The sequence below is a fragment of the Dasypus novemcinctus genome, chromosome 13 (genome assembly GCF_030445035.2).
Source record: "Dasypus novemcinctus isolate mDasNov1 chromosome 13, mDasNov1.1.hap2, whole genome shotgun sequence".
Classification (NCBI taxonomy): Eukaryota; Metazoa; Chordata; class Mammalia; order Cingulata; family Dasypodidae; genus Dasypus; species Dasypus novemcinctus.
The window spans coordinates 21,676,217-21,700,291 of record NC_080685.1 but is presented as its reverse complement, the minus strand read 5'-3'; the positions used below and the strand labels follow the sequence as shown (position 1 = coordinate 21,700,291).

General features: G+C 41.8%; 1 protein-coding gene and 1 pseudogene across 1 annotated transcript in view; both read right to left on the bottom strand.

Annotated features, from left to right (window-relative positions):
• Positions 1 to 4,156: 4,156 nt before the first annotated feature.
• Positions 4,157 to 8,911, bottom strand: LOC101440069 (olfactory receptor 5J3-like; annotated as a pseudogene).
• A 4,206-nt stretch (positions 8,912 to 13,117) lies between these two features.
• The window catches only part of LOC101439649 (olfactory receptor 5J3-like), a 29,935-nt gene continuing 18,977 nt past the window's right edge, over positions 13,118 to 24,075 (bottom strand). Inside the window, exons 2-4 of the mRNA XM_004468971.2 lie at positions 17,723 to 17,853; positions 16,919 to 17,057; positions 13,118 to 14,070 (exon numbers count right to left, since the gene is read on the bottom strand). Of these exons, the coding sequence (XP_004469028.2) occupies positions 13,118 to 14,070; positions 16,919 to 17,057; positions 17,723 to 17,853 (1,223 nt within the window). The remainder of the gene's footprint in view (positions 14,071 to 16,918; positions 17,058 to 17,722; positions 17,854 to 24,075) is intronic.

Genomic DNA, 24,075 nt, shown 5'->3' with positions numbered 1-24,075 from the left:
ATTAGCATGAAAGTCTTATGAAGGGAGATCCCATCTGAGTCCAGATTCATCACACATAAACACCATTTCCAAAGAGGGGCCAAGTTGGGAGGTTTTTAATGACTGATTCTATCTCTTTACTTGTGATTGGTTTGTTGAGATCATCAATTTCTTCTTTCATCAAATATAGGCTGCTTATGTGTTTCTAGGAATTTGTCCATTTCCTCTGAATTGTCATTTTTGTTGGGATATAGTTTTTCAAAGTATCCTCTTATGATAGCCTTTATTTCTGTGGGGTCAGTGGTGATATCTCCTTTATCATTTCTTATTTTGTGTATTTGCATCTTCTCTCTTTTTTTCTTTGTTAGTCTAGCTAAGAGTTTGTCAATTTTATTGATCTTCTCCAAGGACCAGCTCATGGTTTTGTTTATCTTTTCAAGTGCTTTCTTATTTTCTATTTCATTTAGTTCTGCTCTTATCTCTATTGTTTCTTTCTTTCTTCTTCCTGTGGGGTTACTTTGTTGTTTTTTTACTAATTCCTCCAAATGTGCAGTTAGTTCTTCAATTTTTGCTCTTTCTTCTTTTTTTTGACTTGTGTTTGTCATATTCTATTTGTTTTTTTCCTTCTCTTTTTGTCTTTTTTGTTGCTCTTACACTCTCCTCCAACTCTGCCTCTCCTTTTTTTTTTTCTTTCTTCCTGCAGAACTCCCTTTAGTATTTCTTGAAGGGCAGGTACTCTTTTAATTACTGTTTATCTGTGAATATTTTGAACTCTCCATCATTTTTGAATGGTAACTTAGCTGGGTAGAGTATTCTTGGATGTAAATTTTTTTCTTTTAGTACCTTGACTATATCATACCACTGCCTTCTTGCCTCTATGGTTTCAGATGAGAAATCAGCACTTAATCTTATGGAGCCTCCCTTGTTTGTGATGGTTCTCTTTTCTCTTGTTGCTTTTAGAATTTTCTCTTTGTCTTGAGCATTGGATAATTTGACAAGTATATGTCTTGGGGTGGGCCTGTTGGAAAATATGGTGTTTGGGGTGTGATGTGCTTCCTGGACATGTACATCTATCTCTCTCAGTAGATTTGGGAAGTTTTCAGCCATTATTTCCCAACACCCCTTCTGTTCCCTTTCCCTTCTCTTCTCCTTCTGGGATGCCTATAGTACATATGTTTGTACATTTTGTATTATCATTCAGGTCCCTAAGTCCTAGCTGGATTTTTTCCTATCTTTTTATCGATCAGTTCTACTATCTGTTTGATTTCAGAGATACTGTCTTCCAAGTCGCTAATTCCCTCCTCTGTCTCTTCTAATCTGCTGCTATTTCCTGAGAGTGTATTTTTGATTTCTTGAACTGTGGTGTCCATCACCATCATATCTGTTATCTTTTTGCGTACGTCTGCAATTTCCTCTCCAAGTGTTTTCTTCATATTGTCAATCTCTTCCATGACTTCATTAAGTTTGTCTCTAATATATGTTTTGAGATCTTTAATTACTTGTCTGATGTTCCACTCCCCTTCCTGGTTTTTAGTTTGTTCATTGGATTCGGCCATATTTTCCTGATTATTGGTTTGGTTTGTAGTTTGTTGTTGCTGTCTGGTCATCATTTTATCTTGACAGGTTTAAACAGTTCCTTAGCTTCTTTGTCTAGTCTTGGGGATTAACTAGTTGTTGTTCTTGCATAAGTGTTATGTCTTCTCTTTGTCACTTTGTTCTTCTTACTCTAATTTCTTGTTGCTGGCTAAGTTCACTTTGAAGGAAAATATTAGGGTCAGGGAAAGCAAAACGAGTAAGAAAAGAAAATGTATAAATATTGGTAATGAAAGTTAACAGAGAAATAATGTGAGATTTAGGAGAATGGATATTAGACTCATGTAAGTTGTGTAGAGTTATAGCAGTAAGCAGAGTACCTATAATGAGATAGTCAACTGAATATGGGAAGAAATATAGTATGAATTAAAAGGCCAGTGTTTTCATGAGAGATGGAAAGAGAAAAGAAAGACAACAATATCAAGAGTGGATAAAAGACAGAAAATAGAACAAAGGTATTAGAAATAAAAAGTCAGACAATGTGGGGGCTAGAAAAGGAGGTAGAATGTAAGAGAAACAGTAGATGATAGAGGATAGAAAGATGTGGGGGAAAGGGGATAGTGTAGGTGGCCAACATCAATACACACAGAAAAGAGGAAATGGAGGATGAGGAAACACAGCAAATGTGAAGCACTCCTGGCAGCACCTATTATATAAAGAAAATAAAATAAAAAAGAAGAAAAAGAGAGAAAAGAAAAAAAGAGAAGAGCAAAAAGGGGGGCAAAGTAAAGGGGGGAGGGAAACAAGCAAGAAAAAGAAAAAGAGAGAAAAAAACCTAAGTAAAAGAAAAAGGACCTTGGGGGATAAAACAGGAGAAAAGACCAGAAGACAATGCAATATTAGCAACCATGACCAAAAACAAAAACAAAATAAAAAAAGAACCAACGTTTCAAGCTAGAAATCCTCTTTGTAGTTAAATAATACACTTAGGGATCTTACCTTCCCCCTTTCTCCTTTCCTTACTTCTCTCTCTTCCAGGGCAGCAGGAAAGCTGACTGAGAGGTCAGATAGGAGATTCAAGTAGGTCCTTGTTGAACCAACTCAACACAGAAGACTATGACTCTTTATTTCCAGCATGAGAGCACCTACACCTCACCAGAAAACCCAAATATGCTTTTGGAAGCTTGGATAGCACCTCCTACAGTCCCTCCCTCCCCCTTAGGTGTGGTAGGAGAGGTCTAATTGATTTTCTGACTCCACCTTCTCCCAGACCAAGTTTCCTATCCCAGGACATTTAGGTAAATTGGGCTTTCTCAGCAGATTCACCTCTCCTTTCTTCTCAGACTCTCCCCAAGTCAGCTGGTACACTCCTCCAAGTTCAAGGAGAGAGAGAGAAAAAAAACCAACAACAACACAAAACGCCAAGTGAGGGCTAGGGTAATCAAGGACCTCAGATGAACTTCAGGGTACAGTGGATTCAGGGATGGGAATTCCGTGATATTGCAGATTCAAGGTGTGTGAGTCTCTGGAGTGTGGGCCACCAGGGTTTAGGGGACACAAACCTGGGAACCACGCATCTGGTTAACACGGGGCCTGGGAACACTGCAGCACAACAAAGCCTTCAGGGATCGCAGCAGCAGGGCTGCCAGCCCTACGAGGAGTGGTCCCGCCCACAACTTCTGACCTCTGTATCAGAAATCCAAAATTCCACCTCTCACAAGAATCTCTTCTTTCACTGTCTCACCAAATCGACATCCAGACACCTCCTGCCCTGCAAGCCCCCAAAACAGCCCACTCAGGGTTTGGGAGCACCACAGCACAAGGATTTTAGCGATCGCCGCATCCGGTCCACCAGCCCTAGGGGGAGGGCTTCTACCAACGACTTCTGACCTCTGTGTCAGAAACCCAAAATTCCACCTCTCACAAGAATCTCCTCCATCGCTGTCTCACCAAATCGACATCCGGACACCTCCCACCCTGCAAACACCCGAAACAGCCTGGTCCAGCAGGACTCCAACCCACTCAGCTGCTTCTTTGCAGGAGAGATTATGAGGTGCACTCACTCAGACGCCATCTTGCCCCACCTCTATCACTATTACCTTCTATAGGGAAGCCTCTAACCTCCCCATAGACCCACATTCATTCTATACTTCTGTGACCTTATATTGTGGGCACAATATAGGAGATTGAAAATAACAGCTGCTGCCTCCACCAGAGTATGGGCACAGAGCTAATCTGCTGCTGCCGCCAATATTACCATGTGAAAAACAAGGTGAGTTTTTTGTATTCATTTTCTTTTCTCTAATCTCTAGTGTATGACTTTTATTGGCAGAACCTGAAATGGAGTTCTGCTGGCAAGGGAGTTTTGAAAATAGGTTTTCCAGGCTTTCATTCCCTGTGTTACAGGAAGAGTTTAGAAGGATAGAGATGGTGCTGAGAACTAACAACAACAACAACAAAACAAAACACCTAGCACTCTTTTACTTTGTAAAGTGGGAAAAGACACTAGTGAAATGGAAGAGGAGAATGGTATTTTGGGGAGGATCAGTATTAGAAACTGCTACATAAGAGTTGATGATCTGGAAATTGACTCCCTAAAATTATCTATGCTACATGTCCCTTGGAAAATTTGAAGACCATGAATTTAGACATTAATATTGCCTGTAAACATGTACCCTTCAACTAGCTTCCACAGGGCTCCCTTGAGCTCCTTGTTTCTCAGGCTGTAGATGATGGGGTTCAACATAGGGGTCATAACACAGAAGAGCACAGAAACCAGGATTGTCCATGTCCAGGGAGTAGCCTTCACTGGGTTGGTCATAGTTGAGATTGGCCATTCCATAGAAGACCACCACCATAGTGAGGTGGGAGGCACAGGTAGAGAAGGCTTTGCTCCGGCCCTGAGTAGACGGAATCCTAAGGATGGCAGAGATGATAAGCATGTAGGACACTGCAGTAAAGAGGTAGGACTCAGGCCAATGGTGGCACTGGCCACATGGAGCACAGACTCATTGACAGAGGTGTCTGAGCAGGAGAGCTTCAGGAGCAGTGGGATGTCACAGAGAAAGTGGCTGATCTGGTTGGGCCCACAGAGACTGAGGGTGGCTACCAGCACTGTGTGTGTCATGGAATTCACCAGCCCACATAGCCAGGACCCAGTCACCAAACACACATAGACCTTCACACTCATGAGGACTGGATATTGAAGTGAGTGGCAAATGGCCACATAGCGGTCATAAGCCACAGCAGCCAATAAGACACATTCAGTGCCAACACATGTCATGAGGAAAAAGATCTGGGAGAGGCAGCCCTCATACGAGATGGTCTTCTTTTCCCAGAAGAAGTTCACCAGCATGACTGGGATGGTGGTGGATGTGTAGCAGATGTCCAGGAAGCTCAAGCCACTGAGGAAATAATACATTGGAGTGTGGAGGGCAGGGCTGGCCCTGGTGGCGGTTATTATGAGGATGTTCCCCAGGAGAGTTGTCAGGTAAATGACCAGGAAGATCAGGAAAAACAACCCCTGTAGATTGGGGTGGTTGGAAAATCCCAGGAAGAAATTCAGTGACATGAGTTTGATTGTTCATTTCAAAGGTCCTCACAGCTACCACACAATGAGAAAAAAGTAACCATAATGAGATTGTACAGAGACCATCTTAATGCGTTTGTCAACTTGCAGGGCCATGTCAAATTATGTAGGCCATAGAGGAGCCTGGGCAGTGGGGGAGGCGTGCAGGGAGACCACGCTTCTCACTCAACAGGACTAGAGAGCTCAGGCTCAGGAGCTCTTGTGTGGATTTGCTTGGCTGGTGGGTGAGAATAAAGGATAATAATAGAGACTATTAAAATTTGTTAAAAACTGCTACTCCCTGTGTCAGAGTAAGCTCCTTTCTAACTGGCTCTGTAAACTCTCCCTTCTAATATTTCACTTCAGTGTGTCAAATTCTTTTTAAAACTATCTTACCTTTTCTGAGTAATAAATTTTCATTACAAAAATTTAAGAAAATGCAGAAATATATACAGAAGAATGAGACCACCTACAGAATCAATGCTACCTTTCAGTGTATTCATGTTCTAGCATTTATGACCTTCTCTGGGATGGTAAACATTCCACGTGAGTGAATGCCTCCTTGGCTCCAATAGTATGTTATATACATATCTGCACATTTGTGGGTGTGTATTATTTGTTACTTATAGATTTTTAATTTTTATTTTGAAATATAGTTATACAGGATATTGCAAGGCATTTACAGAGATGTCTGTTGTTATATTTCAAAAATAAAAATCTTACCGCATTTTTTTTTAAGATTTATTTTTATTTATTTAATTCCCCTCCCCTCCCCCTGTTGTCTGTTTTCTGTGTCTTTTTGCTGAGTCTTGTTTCTTTGTCCGCTTCTGTTGTCGTCAGCGGCACGGGAAGTGTGGGCAGCGCCATTCCTCGGCAGGCTGCTCCTTCGCGCTGGGCGGCTCTCCTTATGGGTGCACTCCTTGTGCGTGAGGCTCCCCTATGGGGGGGACACCCCTGTGTAGCACGGCACTCCTTGCGCGCATCAGCACTGCACATGGGCCAGCTCCACACGGGTCAAGGAGGCCCGGGGTTTGAACCGCGGACCTCCCATGTGGTAGACGGACGCCCTAACCACTGGGCCAAAGTCCGTTTCCCTCTTACCGCATTTTTAATTTCAAATGTAGCACATACTTACTGAAAAAGATTATGTAAGTAAAAACTATGTTAAACGAAAATGGAATATGTTCATCTGCATACCACTCTGCCCAGCACTACTGTTGGAGTTATATGTATGTTCTTCCAATATTTTATTTATATGCATTAACAATTGACCAAGTAAAATAAGCCAGCTCAACAAAAGGTCCCAGCTTCCTTTCCATCCAAAGTATGGGATTCCATTAATAAGCAGCCAAATACAATCATAGATACTGTTTACTGAGTACTTACTATGTAGCAGATACTGTTCTGTGTGCTTTAACCCACAATCTCATCTATTTATCAGAAGAAACCTACATGAAAGGTATTTTATTAAAGTTTGCAAGTGAGAAAATTGATGCTTGAAGTTACATGACTACTAACATCAGAGCTTGAAATTTAATTCAGGTGCATTTGACTTTGACACTGTAATCTTTCTACTTTAATGTCATACAAAGAACATTCCATGGAATAAGATGAACAAAATAAGAGGACCAAATAGAGAAATATCTATTTGTTTTCTTTTTTTTTCAAGATTTATTTGTTTATTTCTCTCCACACCCCTTGTTGTTTTGTGCTCACTGTCTGCTTTCTGTGTCCATGTGCTGTGTGTTTTTCTGTGTCTGCTTGTCTTTTTTTAGGAAGCACAGGGAACTGATCCTGGAATCTTTCAGAATGGGAAAGAGGCACTCAATCTTTTGCACCACCTCAGCTCCCTGGTCTGCTGCATCTCTTATTGTCTCTCTTCTGTGTCACTTTTTGTTGTGTCATCTTGCTGTGCCAGTTCTCCATGCGGGCCAGTATTCCGCACAGCCCAGCACTCCGTGTGGGCCAGCTTGCTGTGGGGGCCAGCCTACTTCACCAGGAGGCTAGGGGAATCAAACCCTAGACCTCCGATATGGTAGATAGGAGCCCAATCCCTTGAGCTACATCTACTTCCCTCTGTTTGTTTTTAATTTCTTGAAAATTCAGTTGACTCAGCACCAATAGAGAAAGTTAATAACTCAAGTAAAACCAGTTTCTCCAGATGGTGATTATAAAAAGAATCAAATGATTAGCTTTTTTTGGTTCATTTAAAAAACTTTTCCACCACTTAAACCCAGCCTTGACTGGAGCCAGGGTGAGATCATGTGGTATTTATCAGGCAACGTTTCTCAGCATCTGTCTCTGCCTTTGTCCACTGCTAGAGAAATACTCAAGAAAAATGAAAATATATGTCTACCAAAAGCTTGCATTTGAATATTCACGGCAGCATGACATAGATCAGCATTTCTTAAGCACTGAATTTAGTCTCAAGTTAGAAAAGAGAGTGGCCTTTAGGATTCTCACAGGAACATGCACCCCTTCCCCAGATTATGCCATGTCAAGCATGGAGCTACTGTCAAAATCTGGGTCCTCTCTTATGAATGTGTATGTTGCAAGGGGGAAGTGCTGGCCTCTAATGGCATTTCCTTGAGAGAGGGTACCTCAGTCCATGGCCGTGCCATCATGGAGTCTGACACTCCCAATGGCAACTGATCTCTCTGTCTATTGAAGTTGAATGAATGGGTAGCAAAAGTGTGGGGCACAAAATCTGCTCACTGGCAGCCTGGCTTGAAGCCAGTGGAGCAGGGAAAACTAAAAATCCAAAACCTTGGCCAGACCCACAGAGAAAGAAGAGATTGAGAAGGGTCATGTCAGCTGAATTTGAGAGAACATTTCTGATCAGTGGTTCCAGAATAATTATCTGTATGACCTGAGAAAAATAACAACCCATGAGGGCATAAATGTGGGGCCATGGCTCTTTGACCTGCAGTGGTCCTAGCATTCTCCTCTCCATAAGAGAAGTAATTCCCAATGGAGATCACTTCATAATATGTATTCAGTTGCTAACCAGAGAGCAGAATTCTATTTTTTCCTTTTCCAATCAACAAATCACCTCTGAAGCAAATGAGTGAGAATGAAGCCATTTAGAAAAACCAAAAGTTTTAGTTATTTCTTTTAAAAGGGGTTGTGGGGAAAGTAAATAAGTAAATGATTCAGAAGCTTCATGACCTTCTCACATTTACTAAATTGTTTGTAATGCACTTGGCAAATATCAATGTATTACACACAAAAATGAGAGCACCCAGCTTAGTGAAAGAAAAAGTTTTCAAATATGTGTTGTACAAATTTAATTGGAGTTAAGCTAATATTTTATGTGTCCCTACTGTCATAGTAAAATAAATCATGCTGGATATGTGACTCTCTTGTTTCTCCCTGAAAATTATTGCTTTCTGTAATGCATGGCAAAAATTTTCACTCTATATTATTTTCACCATGAACAAATTTTCCATTTCTATTATTTCATTTAAGGAATTCAGGTCCCTTGAGGATTTGGAATAAATAGCCCCTAACATCCAATCTACACTGGTTCTATGAATACTGTTGTAAAAATTAATACATGTACAAAAAGATAGATAAATTTATGAATGGAATGGAATGGTAATGATAATATGTTACAATATGTTATAATATTGTATATTGTATGTTCTCTCACTGGGCAGTTTTTCTCAATTGTGATTGTAAGTAAACAAACTACTTACCACTCACTCTTGTTGAAAGCCTTGAATCTGGGGCTTTAGTAGTGGGGTTTTCTTCTACTACTACATTAGACTGTGTGTATACTAGCCTAGGCTGGAGTGTATGCTCTTTGTAAATAAAGCTGCTGTCTGCCATGGATCCGGAGGGAGACCTGCCATTCTAGGAGCTGCCTGGATCAATGAGGAAGTCAAAACTCCTTCTTTGATCTCTCCATGAATTCAATTTTCTAGGCAGGCCATTTATAAATGACTCTGGAGTGACCTTTTGGGAATATCCATTGAATCTCTCTCTAAGTAGCTGTTCTGGGACTCCTCAGAGTACAAACACAACTCAAGGGCAAGAGCCTGAACAGAAACTAGAGAAATGAAGAGCAATTAATTTTCTCTTGGATTCATTAAGATCATGGCAAACATCTTTTCCCAGCATACAAGGAAGAGATCAGCTTCCTATGTCTTTTGGGACATCACTGGGTGAATTTCAGTACAGGATTTCTAGTAGTATCTGTACTTGTCTGAAGCCTGTGAGACTGGCTTCATCTCCTTCATTAGGGAAAGAAGAGGCAAGTGTGGGTATGGGCTAATTTGGTTGGATTCCGTTCATCATGGGGTATTCACTGCCTTTGGCCTGGAGCCCGTGGATCAGACTTATGGCCTGGACTCCTCATGCTGCCTGGTGTACCTGGAGCCTCAGGACTGATAGCACTCCTGCTATCTTAGCACTCAGTCACTTAGTTAGGGGCGCTCACCTGGTCATTGTGCTTCCTTTGTTCCCCTTAAGCCTCTTTTAGGTCTTGATATCCACTGGTTCCTAGTCCTGCTATTGCTTATAGCCTGGTGATCCCAGTGAATGCTGGGGACCAGTAAAGGGGAGGAAACAGCAAACAAGCAGCTCTGTAGGACACTGTGGTGCCTTCAGCATGGGGAGAAGGCTGTCACTTTGAACAACGTGAAGTATATTACTGCACTAAAATTATGAAAAAAGATAAGACGGTGTCAAATGTAAAATCTGAAAACCTCAAAAATCCCTTAGCTTCTTGGGTTATTTTCACATGTAAAGAAAATATGGTGCTTTAGAATAATTAGCCATCAGGAAAATGCAAGTAAAAATTACATTGAGATACTACTTCACACCTACTAGTGTGGCTATAATAATAAAGACATAATAAGAAGTGTTAATAAGGACAGAGCCATTGGGACACTTATATGTTGTTGGTGGGAATGTAAAATGGTGGAGCTGCTTTGGAAAACTTCAGCCATTCTTCAATAGGGTAACCATAGAGTTACCATGTGATCCAGCCATTCTTATCCTAGGGATATACCCAAGACAAATGAAAGCATATGTCCACCAAAAACTAGCATATGAATATTCATAGTAGCATTATTCATATACCCAAACAATGAAAACAACCCAAAAATCTATTAACTGATGAGTGGATAAATAAAATGTGGAATATACATATAATGGACAATTATTTAGGCTTAAAAATAATGAAGCTTTGAATTGCATTTCCCTGATGGCTAATGCTGTTAAGCATCTATTCATGTGTTTCTAGTCATTTGCAAATCTTCTTTGGGGAGATATCTGTTCAAGTCTTGTCAATTTATTAATTGGGTTGTTAGTCTTTTCTGCTGTTAAGTTGAAGGATTTCTCTATATATTCTGGATATTAATCCTTTTGAATATGTGGTTTCCAAATTAATAGTGCTGAAATATACATCTGAATATGATTAAGAGGGGAAATGTGGGAAGCAGACTTGGCTCAGTGGTTAGAGCATCCATCTACCATATGGGAGGTCCGTGGTTCAAATCCCGGACCTCCTTGACCCATGGGGAGCTGGCCCATGTGCAATGCTGATGTGCGCAAGGAGTGCCGTGCCACACAGGGGTGTCCTCCACGTAGAGGAGCCCCACGCGCAAGGAGTGCGTCCCGTAAGGAGAGCCGCCCAGCACGAAAGAAAATTCAGCCTGCCCAGGAATGGTGCTGCACACACAGAAAGTTGACATGACAAGATGACGCAACAAAAAGAAACACAGTTTCCCAGTGCCGCTGACAACAACAGAAGTGGACAAAGAAGAAGACACAGCAGATAGACAGACACAGAGAACAGACAACCAGGGGGGGGGGAAGGGAGAGAAATAAATAAATCTTTAAAAAAAAAGATTACACTTAAAAAAAAAAGAGGGGAAATGTTAGATTGTTTATATGGTAAAAGAATAACAATATTTTTAAAAATCCAGGGAACTACACTACAAACAGTGAACCCTAAGTTAAACCATGGACTATAGTTAATAGTAGAATTATAAAAATGTGCTATCATTAATTGCAACAAATGTCCCACACCAATGCAAGGTGTTGGTGGCACGGTAAATAAGAATCCTTTATTTTAAGCATGATTTTTCTGTAAATTCACAACTTCTCTAGTAAAGAAAAAAAAAAGACATAAAAAATAAGAAGTACTGATACATGCTACAATATCGGTAAACCTTGAAAGCCCATGCTAAATGAAAGAAGCCAAAAACAAAAGGTCACATGGTGTATAATTCCATTTACATGAAACTTCCAGATAAGGAAATCCACAGACACAGAAAGCAGGTTAGTGTATGTGGCTGCTGGTATTGGAAGAAATGGGGAATGACTGCTAAAGGGTGCAGGGTTTTGTGTGTGTGTGATAAAAGTGTTAAAAAATATCAGTGCCCTAGAAATGAGATATCATTTCACACCTTACTGGAATCCTCATGCTGAATGACCATTATTAAAAAACCAGAGAACTTACTGAATGGCCATTATTAAAAAACCATAGAACTACAAGAGCTGGAAAGGATGCAGAGAAAGAGGAACACTCTTTCATGGTTGGTCAGAATGTAGAATGGTGTAGCCTCTGTGGAAGTCAGTTTGGCGGTTCCTCAGGAAGCTAACTATAGAACTGTCATATGATCTGGCAATCCCATTGCTGGCAATCCCATTGCTAGAAGAACTGAAAGCAAGGATGTGAGCAGACATTTGTGTACTGATGTTCATAGCAGCATTATTCTCAATTGCTAAAAGATGGAAACAACCCAAGTGTTCATCAACCAATGAAAGGAAAAACAAAATGTGGTATGTATATACAATGGAATACTACTTAGTGATAAGAAGAAATGAAGTTAGGATGCACACAACAACATGGATGTTGATGTTATGTTCAGTGAAACAAGCCAGACATAAAAGGACAAATATTGTATGGTCTCACTAGTATGAACTAAATATAATGAGTACACTCATGGAGTTAAACTCCAGAGTATAGGTTACTAGGAGATGATAGAAAGTGGGTTGAGAAGGGGGAGTTGATGCTGAATGTATGTAGAATGTTTAATAAGGTAGATTGTAAATGTGTGGAAATGGATAGGGTCGATGGTAATACATTATAGTGAATATAGCTAACACTGCCATTTTATGTGTGAATGTGGCTGAAAGGGGTATTCTAGGGACGTTAATGTCAATGGAAAGAAATCTAGAGAATAACAGTGATTTTGGTGGTAGATGATGATTTTGGTTAATAGTTCAAATACAAGAATGTTCCTCTATTACAAGGTGTTAAGAACATGGTGATAAATGGGAAAATACAAGCAATGTAACTTATAGACTATAGTTAACAGTAAAATTGTAATATTTTTGCTGTAATGGCAAAGAAGTTACTATATCAATTCTAAGTTTAATAATGGGGAGGGTAGAAGAGGGTTTGGGATTTTTCCTTTTAGAGTAAGGATAATGTTCTGAGATGGACAGACTGATGATAACAAAACTGTGATGAAATTGAGAGCCACTGAGTATATACTTTGGATGGATTGTTCAAGGCAGGGGACCATATTACACAGTGAACCCAATGGTGAATGATGGACTGTGGTTAACAGTACAAATGTGAGCTATAACAAATACGCAATACTAATACCTGGTGTTAATAATAGGATGGTTTGTGGGAAAATATACCAAATATAAGCTATGGAGAATAGATAACAGTAATATGATGATGATGTTCTTTATTTGTAACAAATGTGTCAAAAAATGTACGATATTGGTGGTGGGGTGATATATGGGAATCTTGTATGGTATGCATGGTTGTTTTGTGAACTTGCAATTTCTCAAATAAAAAATAAATATCAGTGGATTGGAGAAAAAGAGTACCTGAGATCACAATGGATGTGATGCTCACTTTAGTGTGGCTCTTTGTCCTGGTGGAATGGGTTACAAGAGCTGTCAAGAGATGCTGTATAGTGAGAGAATTATTGGAATTCTAGTCAGAATAATCATATCTTCTTCTGAATAGGAATAATACTCCACAATGTAAAACTCTGAACTAATCACTTATTTCACTCTAGTCCCATGGTCACCAACTAGCTTCTGTAGGGCTCCCTTGACCTCCTTGTTTCTCAGGCTGTAGATGATGGGGTTTAGCATGGGGGTCATAACACAGAAGAGTACAGAGACCAGGATGTCCATGTCCAGGGAGTAGCCTTCACTGGGTTGGTCATAGTTGAGATTGGCCATTCCATAGAAGACTACCACCACAGTGAGGTGGGAGGCACAGGTAGAGAAAGCTTTGCTCCGGCCCTGAGTAGACGGAATCCTAAGGATGGCAGAGATGATAAGCATGTAGGACACTGCAGTAAAGAGGCAGGGACTCAGGCCAATGGTAGCACTGGCCACATGGAGCACAGACTCATTGACAGAGGTGTCTGAGCAGGAGAGCTTCAGGAGCAGTGGGATGTCACAGAGAAAGTGGCTGATCTGGTTGGGCCCACAGAGACTGAGGGTGGCTGCCAGCACTGTGTGCGTCATGGAATTCACCAGCCCACATAGCCAGGACCCAGTCACCAAACACACACAGACCTTCACGCTCATGAGGACTGGATATTGAAGTGGGTGGCAAATGGCCACATAGCGGTCATAAGCCATAGCAGCCAATAAGACACATTCAGTGCCAGCACATGTCACGAGGAAAAAGATCTGGGAGAGGCAGCCCTCATACGAGATGGTCTTCTTCTCCCGGAAGAAGTTCACCAGCATGACTGGGATGGTGGTGGATGTGTAGCAGATGTCCAGGAAGCTCAAGCCACTGAGGAAATAATACATTGGAGTGTGGAGGGCAGGGCTGGCCCTGGTGGCGGTTATTATGAGGATGTTCCCCAGGAGAGTTGTCAGGTAAATGACCAGGAAGATCAGGAAAAAGAGCCCCTGTAGATTGGGGTGGTTGGAAAATCCCAGGAAGATGAATTCGGTGACATATGTTTGATTTTTCATTTCAAAGGGCATCACAGCTACAATACAATGAGAAAAAAGTAACCATAATGAGATTGTACAGAGAACATCTTAATGGGCTTGTCGACTTGCAGGGCCATGTCAAATTATGTAGGCCATCGAGGAGCCTGGGCAGTGGAGGGGAGGTGTGCAGAGAGACCACGGCTTCTCACTCAATAGGCCTAGAGAGCTCAGGCTCAGAAGCTCTTGTGTGGATTTGCTTGGCTGGTGGGTGAGAATAAATGGAGACCTGGTTAAAACTTGCTAAAACTGCTGATCCTTGTGTCAGAGTGAGCTAATTTCTAACTGGCTCTGCAATATCTCCCTCTTAATATTGCACTTCAGTGTGTCAAATTTTTTTAAAACTATGTTATTTTTTTCTGAGTAATACATTTTCACTGCAATAAAATTAAGAAAATGCAGAGAGATAAAAAGAAGAATGAAATCACCCACTGAATCAATGCTACTTCTCAGTGTATTTCATTCTAGTTTTTTTCTATATATTAATTTTAATCGTTACTTTTAGCTTTAAAATACTGAGAACACTCTTTTCAAAGGATACATTTTATTCCATCATACAAAATGAATTTACTATCTTCCCTTCCTTTGATTGAACATTTTGATTGTTTCCATTCCTTTCGCTTTTATTAACATTGGAAACATTGGGAACACTTCTGTACATAAATATATGTGACCATTTCTGATTATTTCTTCAGAGTAAATTTTTAAATACACTGATTTTTTAATAAGATTATTTATTTATTCCCCTCTTTGTGGCTTGTTCCTTTCTTTGCTGTCTCTACTCTGTGTCCCTTTGCTGCGTGTTTTTTCTGTATCTGCTTGTCTCCTTTTGTTGCATCATCTTGCTGTGCCAGCTCTCCATGGTGCAAGGGCCATCACCTCTCCATGGCACATGGGCCAGACTGCCTTCACAAGGAGGCCCTGGGACACAAACCCATGGCCTTCCATAGGGTAGACTGGAGCCCAACTGATTGAGCCACAGCCACTTCCCTAAATACATTAATTTTATTTTTCTCAGTCAAAACATTTTCTTTTCATTGTTTATAAGACATAAGAAAATTTAACTATTCACATGTACTTAGGAATGTTTCCTTATTATGGTAAATATTATTAAAACAAGGATTATTCTCAGTCAAACATTACATGTTCCCTGAAAAAAATAATTGATGTAATTACTTACTTTCTATTAAGCTATCCATTCTAATAATGAACCTTTTTTGAAAAATGCAATTAAAGATTGCTAATGAGATAATAAAGTAGAGAGAGTAGATCACTAAGGCAGTTAGATGTTGTGGGCAAGCTGCTGACGCCTTGTTAGATGTAGGAAAACCTCTCTAACTATAAGGCCTTTGGGGTTCCACCCAAAAGATGGCGCCGAGGCATGTCCCTCGGAAATCTGCCTTCCCCCCAGCAACTAGAGTGCATGAACCAATCAGCCTCATTAAATTAGCATAGTCAGTAAGCTGCTTACACATTGCCTCATGGTCTATAAAAGCTACTACACTTCCTCAATAAATCAGACCTGCGCCACCAGCCTGTGTCTCCAGAGTGGTTACTGTATGTTGTCTTGCTCTGTTCGTCCTTACCTCTTTGGGAGCGGAGCCGCTGGACGGCACTGCAACATCTGGCGCCCAATGTGGGGCCTGAAAACCCCCGAGACAATATCAGCGAGCTATCAAGTGCAGCTCGGCATTGCAGTTAGTAAGTGACCCTCGGAATGGGTAATCTCTCTTCCTCTGAGAAGGCTCCACAAGCGTGCACCCTACGCGCCCTTTTGACAAGTAGGCGCATCAAAATTTCTGAAAAGGAACTTAGTCAATTTTGGGACCTTGTTGTTCATTTTAACCCCTGGCTCTCCACAGCTGCCCTGTGGGATCCTGCCACATGGGCGAAGCTGCTTAAGCATGTGCGCTCTGCTGAAGTCCATGAAGGAAAAACCTTTCCTCTAGGCCTCATTCCCGCTTTCTTAGCCATTCATGCTTGCCTTACGGGTGCTCCCCTAGATGTACCTTCCCCAATCCCATTTTCTGTCATGCCCACAACTCCTTCTACCCCCGTGCCTCCTTACGTACCACCTGACTGCAATCCCTTATACCCATCGCTCAAAGATATATCCCAAAGCCCCAACTGCTCCCCCTCTGAAACTTCCCCTCTGCTCATCCCGACACCTGCTACCAACCTTTCTCAACAAAAAACCTATTAACGGCCCTCCACAGGAAGCCATTGCTCCACGGGCTCCAGTGGAAGCCACTGGCCACAGGAGCATTGCGCCCCCTTCCGCAAAGGAGGAGGACCTAATCACCTTTGCTTCGGCAGTGACCAACCGCTCCTCTTCTTCAACACCTCCTCTTTCCCTTCCTACACAACCCCCACCCCCCACCTCTTCCTCCTCTAGAGCTCCACCCTGCAGTCTTTGCCCTTTTCTTTCTGACCCTAGAACCGTCCCCCCCCTCCTTCCCCTGCACCCACCATTTTCTCTTCCTCTTCTACTTCCTCTTCTGGTTTGGCAGCCATCTTGGCTAACCCATCTGTCACTGTCCCTCCTCCCACCCCTTCCCCTGCTCACCTTTACCCGGTGAACTTCAATCCTACGGATCACGCCCCCTACAATTGGTACCCTTGGGATAATAAAACTGGAAAGCTTTGTACAATGATGAAGCAGAGAAAACAGGCACACACAACCTTACCAATGGCATAACAGCCCTCCCCCCTGATGCTTTAAAAGGGGAGGGGCAATGGGCTCTTCCAACAGTTCAAGCTGCATGCCCAGCGCCCTACTTTGATCAGTGCCTCACCATTGCTAAAATTGCTTTTCAAAAACTCAACCCTCAGGGAAAACCTATTCACCTCTCCAAACTTCTGCAGGGTCCCAACGAGCCCTTTTCCGACTATTATAGTCTAGTGAAGGAGGCTGTTGATAGAAAAGTTTCTCATTCTGCTGCTGCTGCTGGTATATTAAAAGATCTCCTTTGGGAAGGCGCCAATACTGAGTGTCAACAAACAATTATGCCTATTCATAATAAAAGCCCAGATGACTGGGTCCTTGCTTGCAGAGACATTGGGTCTCAATCCACTTCTGCTATGGCAGCTGCAATTAATATTGCTTCTGTTCTAGCCGCTGCCTTAGTCGATCATTTGCTTCCAGCCACCTCACAAAACCTGCTACAGGTGCCGCAAGCCTGGTCATTTCGCCAAGGAGTGCCCTCTCGTGGTTACTCCTAAGCCACAAAATGTTCCCCCCTCAGTCTGCCCGAGATGTAGGAAAGGACTTCATTGGAAGAGAGATTGTCGCTCAAAAACTGACCTTCAGGGCAATCCTCTTCCACCTTTAAACGAGATCAGGGGCACCTCTCAGCCCCGCAACTAAGAAAGGATCTCCCACCCAACATTTTTTGGACTATCCCCATTACCCAAGGTAAAGCATTTCTCACTCTCGTAGTGCAGGGCAAGTCCATTACTGGGCAAATAGACACTGGAGCTGACTTATCTGTCCTCTGCTCTTCTGACACAGACCCTTCATGGCCACTAAAACTAGGTCCCCTAGTTCAAGGTGTGGGAGGCCTAAGACCCTAACACCAGCTTACATTAACATTGACTTGGACAGACCCGGATGGCAGAACAGGCACCTTCCACCCCCTTGCATTACCCAACCTTACTCATACCCTTTGGGGGCGTGACGTTCTCCCCAAAGTGGGAGCCGTCCTCACTACTAATCCTACAAATTACGCCAAGCATAAAGGCCACTGGCCTTCTGCCTTTATTTACTTTATCCAAACCAAAACCTATAAGATTAACATGGAAAATGCAAAACTCTATTTGGAGTGGCCACTGCCTCGAGTAAAATTAGAACAACTAAAACTCCTTGTGCAAGAACAATTGAACTTGCAGCACATAGAACCCTCTACTAGTCCTCATAATTCTCCTATCTTTGTGATTCAAAAAAAAATCCAGTAAATGGAGGCTACTACATGATCTCAGAAATATTAATGCTAATATGACAAAGATTGGCTCCCCACAACCACGCCTTCCTCATCCTTCAGCCATCCCATGTGATTACCACATTATTGCAATAGACCTCAAAGATTGTTTCTTTTCCTTTCCTCTTCATGAGGATGACCATCAATATTTTGCCTTTTCCGTACCCGTCACAAATAATTCAATCCCCCTACAATGTTATCAGTGGAAGGTACTCCCGTAAGGAATGAAAAACAGTCCAGCTATGTGCCAAATATTCTTTAGTGAAGCCAGCTGTCCCCTTTCTCAGTTTTGTCAAATCATTCATTATATGGACAACATCCTCATTGCTCACCCAGACCTAATTCACCTACAATTCTGCTTGAAATCTCTTCTACATAGCCTTATGCAAGTGGGCCTCACCATGTCACCTGAAAAAGTACAAAACTACCTGCCTTACACCTTCTTAGGCTATACCATCATGAGCTCTATCAGTTCTGCTGTCCCCACTATTGTTTTGCCCCATAAATGTACTCTTTTTTTTTTAAGATTTATTTATTTATTTATTCCCTCCCCCCTGCCCCGTCCCCTGGTTGTCTGTTCTCTGTGTCTATTTTGCTGCATCTCGTTTCTTCATCCGCTTCTGTTGTTGTCAGCCGCATGGGAAGTGTGGGTGGCACCATTCCTGGGCAGGCTGCACTCTCTTTTGCACTGGGCGGCTCTCCTCACGGGCGCACTCCTTGCACGTGGGGCTCCCCTACGCAGGGGACACCCCTGGGTGGCTCGGCACTTCTTGCGTGCATCAGCACTGCGCATGGACCAGCTCCTCATGGGTCGAGGAGGTCCGGGGTTTGAACTGCAGACCTCCCATGTGGTAGATGGACGCCCTAACCACTGGGCCAAGTCTGCCGCCCCCATAAATGTACTCTTAATGTGCTTCAGCACCTCTGTGGTGATATCAATTGGTTGCTTCCTCATCTGAGTGTAACCACTCATGAGCTAAATCTGAGTGTAACCACTCATGAGCTAAAACCTCTTTTTGACCTTCTGGAGGGTGACCCTGACCCCTCCAGCTGTCGTTTGGTGGGCAGCACCAAACGAGCCTGCCTGAGTCTCATAAATGACAGAATTAAAAATCTTCACCTAGCCCGCTTTCAACCAAAACTCCCTCTTTCTGCTCTAGTCATCAACTCCCCTGGGACGCCCATGGGTCTTCTATATCAGGATTCCCCCCTCTTTTGGGTACACTTATCTTTTAGTCATTTAGGTAAAATTACCTCTTATTGTGGTGCCATATGTATCCTTGGGAGAAAACTCAGAAAAACAGCTGTTCTCTTGTATGGCATCGAACCCGACCCCTTAGTTCTACCATTCACTCAAGAACAAATACAACATCTTTCCCAAACTGATTTGAACATGCAAACACTCCTATCAGGATTCACAGGTCAACTTGATAACCATTTGCCAAAAGACAAACTCATCACTGCCATGACTCTTCTTCCATTTGTTCTCTCCTCTCACTCCTTTCCTACAACTTCTCCTATCCCTCACACTGCTACAACCTTTACCGACATTAACAAAACTCACTTTTCTATAGTAGTAAAATCCCTCGGTGCCTCAGATTCCATCCACGTCAAGCAACATACAGGCTCTGTTCAACAAGGAGAACTACGTGCTCTCCTCCAAGTTTTCCTACATCACCAATCCATCCCTTTCAATATCTTCACTGACAGTGCATATGCAGCTAATACTATCTGTGTGCTGCCACATGCAGTAACTAAAAACAGAATGACTATTCAAGATAATATGTTGCTTTTTTTGAAATCCCTCCTTGAAAATCACAAACATCCCTGGTTCATCCAACATATTCGTTCCCACACTGGACTCCCAGGACCTCTTGCTGGCAGCAATGCCTTAGCCAATTCCTCACTCGCAGTAAAATTACTAACCACAGACCTAGACCAGGCAAGACTTCTTCATGCAAAGTTTCACATGTCCACTCTTTCCCTCCATCATCTCTTCCCCTCCTTAACACAGCAGCAATGCGAACACCTCACTCATGCATGTAAACAATGTGGCCCTCTCCTTCCATTAGGCCCCCCTCAACCTCAGGGAATAAATCCTCGTGGCCTCCATCTGAATGCCATTTGGCAAATGGATGTCACACACATACCTATTTTTGGAAAAGCTAAATTTCTACATGTCACAGTAGACACCTTTTCCAAATATACCTTTGCCACTGCTCTCGCAGGAGAAACTTCAAGACATGTCATTACTGCTTGCTTTCAAGCCTTCAACCAAATGGGCATACCATGGACCATAAAGACTGATAATGGACCTTGCTTTGCTTCCAAATCCTTCCAAAATTTCTGTGCCTCATGGCGCATCACACACAAAACTGGTATCCCATACAATCCCCAGGGTCAAGCTATCATAGAACACACCCACCTCACACTTAAAAACCAAATTAAAAAAATGAAGGGGCAATATCCCTGAGATACCCCCAGGGATGTTCTAAATAAGACTTTAATCACTATGAATTTTCTCACATTTGACAAAGAACGCTGTACCCCAGCAGTCAGACACTGGGGAGGACTTAGAAATATTCCAACCCCCATGCCATTAGTTAGATGGAAAGACCCCCTTACAAATGCATGGCAAAGACCCCATCCCCTATTAACCCAGGGATGAGGGTATGCTTGTGTCTTTCCAGAGAATGCACAACAGCCAATCTGGGTCCCCAGCCGGCTTGTTCGACCAGCTACCAGAGATGAAGTTGATACACAGCACCAAAATACTGAGGAGAAAGAATGATTCCGGACTCTTGCATCAATTACAGGCACCAGGACCACCGTTATTCATCAGATGTATCCTTCTCTTAATAATTGCTCACACTGCTTCAGGCACCCTCCTTTGGATCACTCCATTCCTCTGGACCTTGAGCCCTGCCCTTCCAGCCATGGGACATCCAAATCAAGGCCGCAACCCCTGCTATGCCGTGAGGACAGTCTTTGGAAAATGGATGCTCTGCAGAGAAAATACCTGCTTAGATCTTCGCCCACTCATAATGATGAATGCCATGCTCAGTAATGGAATTTGGGTTTCTTCACACATGAATGACTCAGACTGGGCAGCCAGCCTCAATAAGACTGCAAATGCCACCCTCTCTGTGCATGCCTTACCCTGCATAAACCTTCCCTTTCTTTTTATAGACTCAAGCAACCAATCCTTTGACTGTAACATCACCCATTGCATCCTTCCCAATTGCTGGAACCATACCAAGCATCCCTACGCTATTATTGTTAGAATTCCCTCCTTAATATGGGTTCCCGTTAATGTTACTGAGTGGACTGGCCCTTCTGAATTAATTACGCATTTACATTTTAGGCAAAAAAGAGCAATTGGTGTAGTTGTAATCTCATCGCAGCTATTATAGCTAGCCTAGCAGCTGCTGCCACTAGTATCACTTCTATAGTCCAATCCAATTCCAATGCTAACACAATAAACAACTTAGTAGAAAAAATGGCCACCCCCTTGCAAACACAAAACCTGCTCAATAATCATATTCATGGCGGCCTACTTAATGTACAACAACAAATAGATTTGCTAGAAGAAGAAGTACAAATGATAATGCAACTGACAAGACTGCCCTGTGACATTAATTACCCACACATTTGTGTTACCCCCATCAGTGCCACCGATGGCATGGCAAACTTTACCGCAGCCAGAGCAATGTTAAAACAAACCCTACTCAGACATTGGAACAATGACTTCTTAAAGTTAACCACTCAGCTCACCCATATCTGACCCTTAACAGCACCTGAGTGACTACCATAGACACCACACTGATCACCAATATTCTAGCTAACCTTCAATCCCTTTTCACTCCCTCTAATCTCATAACATTTGTTATCATTGGATCTGTTCTTCTAATGTGTATATTCTGTATAAGATATGTACTGCGCAAAGTGCAAAACCTCTGCAAAGATGTTAAAACTTTAGTACTTGTCCAGCAGGCTATGGTCAGCACTCTAGAAGCAGAGGAAGGCACTGCAGAAACCATTTCTCAAGCTGCGAATATCTTCAGCCTCACAGTCCTGCAAAAAATGCAGAGATAAACACTATGCCAGAGACCTTGACTGGTAGCCAATGATGGGTAAGATCCTCAGAGGAGGACAACCTAAGACAGGCACAGTCACCTTGGCACAAAGCAACACTGGTACTTTGCCTTGCCTCTAATGAAAGAAAAAAGGGGGAATTGTGGGCAAACCACTGATGCCTTGTTAGACATAGGAAAACCTCTCTAACTATAAGGCCTTTGGGGTTCCATCCAAAAGATGACACCGAGGCATGCGGTGCGAGGGCATGCCCGGGCATGTCCCTCAGAAATCTGCCTCCCCCCCAGCAACTAGAGCGCATGAACCAATCAGCCTTGCTAAATTAGCATGGCCAGTAAGCTGCTTGCACATTGCCTCATGGTCTATAAAAGCTCATGGTCTATAAAAGCTACTACACTTCCTCAATAAATCAGACCTGTTCCACCAGCCTGCATCTCCAGAGCAGTTACTGTGTGTTGTCTTGCTCTGTTCATCCTTACCTCTTTGGGAGCGGAGCCGCTGGATGGCACCGCCACAAGGTGTGGATTCAAAACGTACCTTTAACACTTATTAGACCATGGAAAATATAACTGATCTCTCCATTTCTCATTTTACTCATTGTATTCTGATATTAGTAGGGCCTATCTTACAATTTTTAGAGAAAATAACATGAGATAAACAACAAGCATGGTGCTCAGTCTCCTTTATTATGTTAAGAAAAGTTCCTCTATCCCTACTTTTTAAAAAAATCACAAATGGATATTGAATTTTGTTGCATGATTTTTCTGCATCTATTGATATATGCATTTTCTTATTTAATCTGTTAATATGGTAAATTATGTAGTTTGACTTTTAAAAACTAAACAATTTCTTTTAATGAAGGACTTTTGAAGGTCTTTAATATGCCAGAATGAATTGTCAGTTTCTAGGAAAGAGCTAAAATTGACATTATTTCCCAAAAAAAATTTCCCAAGGAACTTTTTTTTTTTTAATGGAGCACCTCTTGTGGCTGGAGTTACAAGGAACAAACTTGACATAATACTGATCTTAAATAAAATAGGCTCTAAAAAACATTATATTCAGAGAGAAACTTTTTAGGGTGGGGGTGATAAAGCTATACTTTTACTTTAAAACATTTACAGGATGCCTGCAGTCACCATTTTTAGAGTAAATTAAGGAATGGTGAACTAGAAAGACATTTACTCCTTCTTGGCAGATCTGTTATCTTTTGAAGATATTCCAGTGTGGGGCAACTGGAAAAGTGCAAGAAGAACAAACACAGATGCAGGTGAAAACAGAGAATTGAAATTGAGAAAGCCTTAGATATGGTATTGGATGATTATAATATCTTATTTCTTTTCTTCCCAGGGTAATATCACAAACCATGCATATACTATGGCAAAACAACCAAACAGACCCTTGGGCAGGAAATGGCTCTATGATTAATAAAAATTCACAAAGTGTATTTTTTACATGACTTAAAAGCCAAAATCACTTATTTTGATAATTTTCTGGTACTTTGTGATTTCAAAAATAATGAATAATTAGAAGAAAAAGAATCATTTATAAGATCTTACCTTGAATGTAAGTTTTTCTTCAGTCCTCAGGATTGTATATTTAAAAAAAAAATGTAATGGTTCTTATTTTAATGTAGAATTAGACTTGCATTCCTGGGATCAATCTCAGTTGGTTGTGATGTATTATCATTTTATATATTGCTGAATTCAATTTGCTAAAATTTGTTGAGAATTTTTGCATTTATGTTCATGAAGGTTGATATTGGTTTATAGTTTCTTATAATGTCTGTCTAGTTTTGCTATTAGAGTAATGATGGTCTTATAAAACGAACTGGAAAGTTTCTCTCTTCTATTTTCTGGAAGAGACTGTAGAAATGGTATTATATCTTCTTTATTTTTTCTCACCCTCCCCTGCCCTCTCCCTGTCCCCTCCCTC